Genomic DNA, 8801 nt, shown 5'->3' with positions numbered 1-8801 from the left:
TGGGGCTCCCCAGGCCCACTCTTTGGCCCGGAGAGCTCTGGGAGAACACAAGACTACCCTTGACTCTAACGAGTTACAACTGCTTCACCACGGAGAGGAGCCAGACATGGGTGAACTGCACGGGGGCTGAGTAATCATCCGGTTTTTTCCAGGCACTTGTTGGCTGGCATTTTAATCCTCAACCTCACAAGATGTTACATCCTTTAATTGCTGATCCGTGTGCTCCCCTGCCGTCTCCACAACGTTCCACTGAATTTTGAGAGCCCACGTGTCTTGTTATTACCACATCCATAAATACACAGTAAAAAGGGCAATCCGGCTGTTTTTCAAGACTATTTCAAAAAGAAGGAAAAAATGTGGTAGCCTTAAGTAAGCAACTAATTAGGCAGAACTGACTTCCTATCTTGAATTTACACTTGGTTCCAGTTTACAAGCGTGAAATTATCCTGGGAAGAAAACTGTTATGCAGGTAGGCTATAAATTAATCTTTTCTTTCAATAGTAACAATAACAATGCAGTTTCCAATGTGTAATATTAGGCTTTATCTCTTTACCATAACTCATAAAATAAAATAAAGTACCCTTACAAGATAACAACTTAAAAAAAAAAGTTGACATAGAAAACATTTTGACCAAGACTGTAGATAGCACCAGGCATAATATCTATGCCTCATTGAAACCATTTTCTTTTTGCAAAACTATATTTCAAATGATGAAATGGTCACGGTACAAAAAAGTTTATTTAAATTAAATATTTTAGACAAATCAATATCTACAACTGTTCCAAAACATGTGTAGTTCTTGGCAAAAAAAAATGGAACAGTTTAGCTTAATGTCTGTGATCGTGTTTTACAAGATTATTAATACACATTCTGGACTGCACCAGTCAATCATATTGTCAATGATTTACCATTTATTACCAAATGTCATATACAGTAATAGCATAAAGATTAATCATATCTTATAAGTGATTTTACAATAGGACTCCTTGGAAGGAAAAAAAAAGGATCTTTCAACAATACAAAATATAAGGTGAAAATAATAAGAGAATATATAAAACACTTACATATTTCATACAGGCAATAATATGCTGACATCAAAAGACAAACGACTGCCTTTCGCTCACTGTTAGGTATGTTCCTTCAAAGGAGGTCTGAGAGAAGGATGGGAATGTTTGGGGGGTGGGGTCAGGGCTCAGAATCATTTTCCAAATTACTGTGCGTTTCTGTTCTTCGGGAAGGAAGTACAATGAAGGTGCAGTGGGGTAGCTGTTTTGAAGTGCTGGCTGAAGATGTTACCGGAAGAAACAGCTGGCTGGTGAGGAGGATGCATTCCCATCCCAGCCATGGGAATGGGACTTGGAATTTTTAAGTCAGGGGACTCTTTGAATTAGTGGCCAATTTAGGGGTGGAGAAAGAGCAAATACTTGGGGGGGGGGGGGATTCCCAGGAAAGGGAGAGAGGGAGATGGAGACATTGGGAAGAAAGCTCCTTTTGCTTCTGCACTTTGCAGAAGGGAGACTTGCTGGAATTTTGCTCAAGAAATGAACAGATCCAGATTGGAGGAAATTCTGTTCTAGGATCCTTGCTCTTTGGGTCATTAGGAACAGGGAGTTGACAAGAAGTTGCCAATGTCAACAAAAGCATCTGATTTAGGCTGTGAGGGTGGGCATGAAGGTGTGTGCGTCACACACGGTATGTATTCAGGTTGTGTATAGTCTCTTGAAATGTGTGTGTAATAAAAAAAAGAACATCTCTAAAAAACATATTTTCAGTAAAGCAGCTTGAATTCAACCTCATTATCAGTGATGTAGTCAACACTACTGGTTCATTTCCCAAATCAAGATGAGTGTTTTTTTCTCAAATTGGAAAAGAGTCCTTTTGCAAGACTAGGATCATTTTGGAAGGCAGTCCAGGGGCAGAAAGCCATGAGTCCTCAGGTTGTGCGCACAGAACCACCACAGGTTACAGCTTAAGGAGCTCACTGAATCAAACTTTGTTTTCCTTTTAGTTAGCCTTGAGAAAATCCTACATCAGAAAACCCTGGAGAAGAAGGAAACTTAGGTGTCAAATCTGTGCCTCACTTTTCAGGTGGGGGGACAGGCTGGAAGGGGAGGAGATGCCAGTCAGGGTGTCACCAGCCCTCCCAGGATCCTGGGTCTGTGGATCCCAGCCCAGGGGTCTCCCCATCTGGAGAACCCAAAGATTAGACAGGCTGTACCCTTGAGGTTGTGTCAGATTTCAGAGGGGTTGTAAATGCTGCTGGGCTTTTTACACATTTGTTTCAGGGCTGGGGACAGGGAGGAGAGATGGGTGAAAATTGCACCTGGGACCAGCATCTTTCAGCAGCTACCTTGCCTTATTCCCAATTAGCCAATAAAAACTCATGTGAAGGAATATACTCAAAATGCAGGCTGCAGGCAGTGGAATGGATGGGGGAAGGGGCGGAAGAGCCCTCGGATGAGCAGAACCCAGGTCGCTGGGGCAGGCAGTGCAGACCTGCCCACCGGGCCGCAGCACGGAGATCTCGGCTCTTCTCAGTGCGCAGGAAGCAGAGTGGTGGCGAGGCAGGACTGGACCAGCGGCCTCGGGCTCTATGACACGCTGTAGCTGTTGTAGTACGTGGCCGTGGCATCAGCCAACACAGAGATGAGGCTGGTCTCCGTGGGGCCCGTGGTTGGCACCTGAGAGCCCGGGGCATGCCCACTGAGGGTCACGGCAGAGTCTGGGTGGCCGGGAGTGTTCAAATACTGGTCGAATTCATTGCGATCCATGTCCCCCAGGAGTTCCACCTGGCTCAGCTGATCCAGGGCATCAAAGCCGGGGTGGTCAGGAGGGGGGGAGAGCTGGCCCAGGTGAGCGTGGAGGTTGGAGTGGAGAGGGTGGAAGGTGGCAGGGGAGTAATAGGCAGGAGATGGGGGACAGCCAGGTACGGTGGACATCATAGTAACGCCAGGGGACTGGCCGAGGGCCAGGGAGCCCAGGGGGTGGCTGCAGTGGAGGGGGCTGGGGGTGTACTCGGGTGAGTAAGGGGGCCGGGGCAGGTGGGGGATGCGCCGGGAGTGCGCATGCTCCTCCTGGCAGGGGGAAGAGAAGAAGGTCTGCTCCGGCTCCAGCACATCCAGGGGCGACATTTCCGGAGGCGTGGGCAGCCCGTATGGGTACGTGTCCGTGCTGCCTGGGGTGCCGCCTCCGCCGTTTGGCCCCTCCTGGTAGCAGCCCCGCAGGCTGGGCAGGGCGGCGCCCGGGGAGTACTCACCCCTGTCCTCCTTTTCCCCCAGAGCCCCCCGGCCGCCGCCCCGCTTCTCCGGCAGGGCGTTCTGGTCCCGGGAGAGGGAGCTCAGCAGGAAGCCGGGGTCCACGCGCTTGCAGAGGCGCTTGGCCTGCTTCTTCCTGCGCGGGCGGTACTTGTAGTTGGGATAGTCCTGCATGTGCTGCAGGCGCAGGCGCTCCGCCTCGTCCACGTACGGCCTCTTCTGCGACAGCGTCAGTGCCTTCCACGACTTTCCTGCTCACACAAGTCAGAGAAGGCCACTTTCAGCATCTGCGCGGCTTGGGGCGGCTGGTGCACCTGTGTCAGACTGGTGCCCGCACGCATCACACACACGCACACGCCGGCTCCCTCCATCCCGCATCCCATCCGCGGTACCCTCTCTCCACAAAGGACACCGCAGTCCTCGAACCCGCTTCCCAGCCCAGAGCTTGCACAGCACAGTGAGGCCAAACCAACCTCCCCGCCTGCATCCCGCAAAACCAACTACACCGTCACATCGCCTCTCCTATAAAAGCAGATAACACGAATGTAAAAACAATGGGGACTCACAAGGAAAGGCCCACCTGACCCATTATCAGCCACAGGACAAAAATATATAACGACTACGACATTGATTTGGGCTCTTTTTACCCTTGAGGGGCAATTCTAATTATGTATACATTTAAATGAAAACTCTCTGCCTTCATTCATTATGGCTGTTTCTCATGAAGGGATGCTATATTATTTATGGCATAATCCTCACAGGCCTTCCCCTGAAGGAACTCAGAGTCAATAATTTCACAGATGTAAGTAAATTATAGGCTATAATTTAGGATAACAGCAGATTATTCCTTACACCTGAAGGTCAAATAGAACCTTTCTATATGAAGACCTGACCATGATCAGAATGCTCGCATCTATCTGCACCAGTCACATATGCATGCATGCACAAGCACACAGGCACATGCACACAGGCACACACACACGCACAAGCACACAGGCACACGCACACACAGGCACACGCACACACACACACAGGCACACACAGGCACACACACACACACACACACACACACACACACACACACACTACAGCTCCCAGCCATCTACTTAGGACCCGTTCACCATGGCAGGGGCACCTGCTCAGCCATTGACTCCCCATACAGAAGAAAACCCCTTTAACTTCCCTGGATCTCTATTTTCCTCACTAGAACATATATTGTGATGCTACCCAACTCGAAACTCTCTCTTTAAAAAGCATTGCACACATGTATCCCACTAAAATGCTGGTTTCACTTGTATTTCCTATTGGTCCTTACTTGCTCGTATGCTGCTTGTAAATTGCTTTAGCGTCTCTCTCTGTCCTCTCTCAAAGTACATTGCACATCCCTCCAGCTGCAGGTTTTCTGAAGGTCGCTTCTGGACCCCATAGATTGTTACCCCCTTGGGTGGACTCCAATTCTACAGCTTTGATAAGTTCCCCCATGACTCTAATGTATCCTGAAGTTTGAGAGCCACTAACCTGGAGGGTAGGCCTTGCTAAACCCTGTAAGGAAGGGGACCACATCTCTCACCCAGAGCCCTCTGCACAGGGCTGAGTACAGAGCTGTGTGTGCGGCTACCCTCCCTCAGTGTCCCTGCGGGCTGGCGCTGTACACCAGGCCCTCAAAGGGGGTTGGTGGAGGGTGAATATTAAAGGTGTGCTACCACTGGTATGAAAGTTTATAGCTACTCTGACAGAGTCGTCAATTAATATAATTAGCTGTTACTTAAAAGGGTGACTTGACAAGTGTTAGGAAGTCCAGATTCAGGTTTGGTCCTCAGTTCCCAGCCTCGGCTGAGGCCACAAAGTTGTTGCAAGAGGCCCAAGATCCAGACACAACACACCCTGTCTGTGGACTGAATATAAACATGACCCTAGTTTCTAAGTATACCTGGATATGGCAGTATTAATAAAAGGTAGGTTCATTTTTAAATGCCACTAAATGTGTAATTGTATGGGCCTTCTCGTTCATAGTATACTAAAAATACTAGCGTGACTGGGTGAAGTTTTAATGTTAAAGATTAGAAAGCTTATAGTAAAAAAAGTTGGGACTCTCACATCCAGTCCTTTCCTTTCCTAGGTCAGAAAGGAAAGGGTTGGGTTAGGTCACGGGGATGGAAGTAGATCATCCTGCTGCTCCCCTGCGAACAGATTAGAAAGTCCATATTTTAAAAAGCAATACCAGGTTGGTTTCCTTCACCCAGTGCCAGGGGCTATGTGGTTAAGCAGGAAGGAATCTGTGTCTTTCCTGCAAAATGAACTATAACCTCTGAAAGCCTAAATGCAAATAGACAGCAGGGATCAGCTTACAGGAGGCATTTGTCACCCAAGTCCCTTTGCCTGGGAGCAGGCAGGCCTCTATAGGGCTCCCCAACCCAAGTTCTTCTCCCATCGCTGTGTCCAGTCTGCAGCAGAAACCCTGCTCCATCCTGGTCACAAGAGCTCTGTTTGGGTACTAGGCACAGCATCTGGGGCCCACCGAAAAAGCTTTAGGGGACCACAAAAAAAAACACACATTTTCATAGCTTTAGCAATTTGAGGGAAATATGAACCATCAGGTAGAATAAAATGACTTATTGTAGTACATATTAATATATATGTCTTTTTGCCAACACAGTGTAAAATACAATTTTAAATACTGTTCATGGAGGAAGGGGCTCACTAAGCCGGGCCCACTAATGTGTCCTGGACACCGCCAGCCAGGAGGCTGGGCTGTGGGTAGGAGGCTCTGAAACCAGCACTCTACCAGGTGCTTTGAAAGCACCTCCAGCCTGCAGGAGGGATCCCCTCTGTGGGCCTGTGGCTTTAGCCAGCAGAAAGGTGCACCTCAGCCCTCACCCCACAGTTTCCACCCGGAAGGAGCCAGGCGCTCCAATGGAAAAAGAAACCGGGCTCCAATCCTTCTGGGCCTGGTGGGGTTGGGGAGGGCAGAGCCAGCCTGGGGTAACTACACACTGTCCCTGCTCACAGGGCCTGGCACCCACTGCTCACGCAAAGTGCTTTGAAAGCTTTCCATCGGTTAAAAGGAATAAAAACCACATCCAAGGGACTAAGAGGTTAGGAGTAAGGCCAAGTGGAAAAGTGCTCAGCTCCGGACGAGGGAGAGACAAGAAGGCCCAACACAAACTCCTGGTGTTGCCGAGAGGCCCTGACATCGTCTCTCTGGGCTCCTCCGGTCTGGCCGCCCCCATCCCCAGTCCCGCCACCACTGCTGGGACTGCACGGATCGCTCGGGAAGCCCCGCGGCCGGGCTCCGGGACAGATACTGGCTGCCCTGAGCATGCGTATCAAAGTATTTAAACTCCTGCGATTGACAGTCTTGAATGGAGTCTATTTGCGTAGACTTTTTTTTTTTTTTTAACTATTGCTTTAACAATTAAGTTAAAGCAGGAATGCGTTCCCGCAAGGTCTCTCTTCACAGTGTTCTTTAATAATAGTTGCACTCTCCCTCTGTGATGGTGCCAGCGGTAAAGTTCAGGGAATGGTGGGATTCCTGTATTCCGGTATTTTGGGTAAACGCCAGTTCCACCTCGTCTCTGCGTTTCGGTCCCGACCTTTTTGGGCGCACGGATCCCCGTCGCTGGCCGACCGGGGCCTGAACGCTGCCCGGCCTATACTGTCCCTTGAGGCCCCAATTCCGCTAGTGTCCTCGCGAGTGGACCTCCCGGGGCACCGCGGCGGATCGCGCGGTTTCACTTTGGGCCTTGCCCAGGTGTCCCTGCTCTGAATCCCGGCCACCGCGCGCACATCCACGCTCGCATAGATGCCCCACCTCGCATCGCTCCCCGCGCGTCCCTACACGTCAGGTCCTGCCAAGATCGGCGCGCTCGCCCCAAGCTGTCTTTTCCCGCGCCCCTCGCCCGCAACCTCGGAGCGCTCCCGCCGGCCCCGCTCACTCACCCAGCATCTTGCTGAGCTCGGCGTTGTGCAGGTCCGGGTTCTGCACCGCCAGACGTTTCCTTTCGTCCTTGGCCCACACCATGAAGGCGTTCATGGGCCGCCGGATACGGCTTTCCGAGCCCTTGTCCCCCGGCGGGCGAGTGGCGGCTGGCGGCGACAGCCCATCCGACAGTTCGGTTTCCAGGGCCGGGCACTCGAGCCCCTCCGGCCACGGGTAAGTTCCCAGCAGCGAGGCCATGGCCGCACGGGGGTCGCCTCGCGGGGCGGGTGCTGACCTGGCCCTCGCACCGGTCGGGGCGTCCAACTTGGCCCGCAGCCGCGGCCCGGCCCCTTATTTATCAGCTTCGAGCAGTCGCGTCCTCCAATGATTCTGGAAGGCGGCACGGCCCCTCCCTCCGTCTCGGCGCGGCCCCCTCCCCCCGGGCCTGCTTTCCCGGTCTCCGAGTCCCAGCTCCGACCTGCCGGGGTGTGGGGGGAGAAGGAAGGAGGGCCTCTTCCCTGCGCCCGCCCCCGGCCCGTCCCTCTGCCTTCTGGGTCCCTCTCCGGGATCCGCACCCCGCCGCCCGGAGGCCACCTCCCGTCCCGCCCGCTACGGGCTCAGGTGCCGCAGAGGCAGGCGCCACCAGCAGTCACCTCGCTGGGGAGCGGGAGCCGGACTCCAGCCCCGTGGCTGTGGCCTCCCCAGGCCAGACGCCACTAACGCCTCCCGTGCGTGGAATCCTATGGAGAACCGAAGCCAAAGAGGTTTCGCTGGGAGTGGCGGGGCGCGAGAGTCGTTGACCACGAATCCCCCAGAGGAGCATCAGAACCGTTCTTAAGAGAACACTACAGCTTTTCTAAAATGACCCGGGCCCCCAGCCAACTTTGGTGGCCACCAGAGACTACCAAGGGCTGGGGTTGAATCCCACATCGGGTTCTACTGCAGGGTCCACCCCAGGGACCCCTCGATGTCCCTGCAGCTCCCTGGCTCCTGGGAGCACATGGCTGCGTTCTCAATTCTTATTCACTCTGCCTACTGATTTCTCTCTTCTTACCCCTCCTTCCCCACCCCACCGTAGTCTCGGGTGTCTGGGTCTCCAGCTCCCTTGTCTCTAGCTCTTCTCTCCAGGAATTCCCTTCTTCTATTTTCTCCTCCCACCAGCTCCCACGGAGCGAGTGGAGTTGCTCTAGCCCTCCCCCACCGCGTCCCCTCCGGCTTTGGCACGACCTGGGAGTTCCCGAGTTTCCCTCATCCTGACACCCCAGGGTAGACGGGGCTTCAGGTTCTGGCCTGCGCTCAACTCGGAGGGCTGGGAGCTGGGAGCTCACCGCCGTCCTCGAGGACGCGAACCCCCTGTCTCGGTGGACAGCTTCCATGTCACCCGGTTTCGTCTGAGTAGGGCTGTTCCCCTGGCTCTTACTTCAGCGCTGGCACACAGTAGGCGCTCAGGAAATGCTAAAGAAGTGAGTGAATAAATGAATGAGTAAATATGGCTTAGACACACCCTACTGTATAAAACATAGCAATCATAAAGCTTAACTAGATCCTGAGATTCAACCCACAAATGTTCACTGAGCCCACCCGCGGCGCAGTGCTCTGCAGAAATGACCGTGAAAGGAGGTAGCAT

General features: G+C 52.5%; 1 protein-coding gene across 1 annotated transcript; it reads right to left on the bottom strand.

The window, feature by feature from the left end:
• Nucleotides 1-720: 720 nt before the first annotated feature.
• SOX7 (SRY-box transcription factor 7) lies at nt 721-7559 on the bottom strand. Its single transcript, XM_019733269.2, has 2 exons — nt 7195-7559; nt 721-3506 (listed from the first exon to the last, which is right to left on the bottom strand). Exons 1-2 carry the CDS (start codon nt 7430-7432, stop codon nt 2593-2595), a joined length of 1152 nt encoding a protein of 383 aa, XP_019588828.1. The 5' UTR covers nt 7433-7559; the 3' UTR covers nt 721-2592.
• Nucleotides 7560-8801: the final 1242 nt, after the last annotated feature.

The sequence above is a fragment of the Rhinolophus sinicus genome, linkage group LG07, assembly GCF_036562045.2.
Source record: "Rhinolophus sinicus isolate RSC01 linkage group LG07, ASM3656204v1, whole genome shotgun sequence".
NCBI classification, from domain to species: domain Eukaryota; kingdom Metazoa; phylum Chordata; class Mammalia; order Chiroptera; family Rhinolophidae; genus Rhinolophus; species Rhinolophus sinicus.
Note: the sequence above shows the minus strand (reverse complement) of the source record. Positions and strands in the feature narration are given on the sequence as shown.

Excerpts from the sequence above, each read along its gene's own strand:
- SOX7 (XM_019733269.2), bottom strand. The coding sequence starts at position 7,432 with ATGGCCTCGCTGCTGGGAACTTACCCGTGGCCGGAGGGGCTCGAGTGC. Across the intron at positions 3,507-7,194 it reads CGAGCTCAGCAAGATGCTGG|GAAAGTCGTGGAAGGCACTG; the intron begins GTGAGTGAGCGG and ends TTGTGTGAGCAG.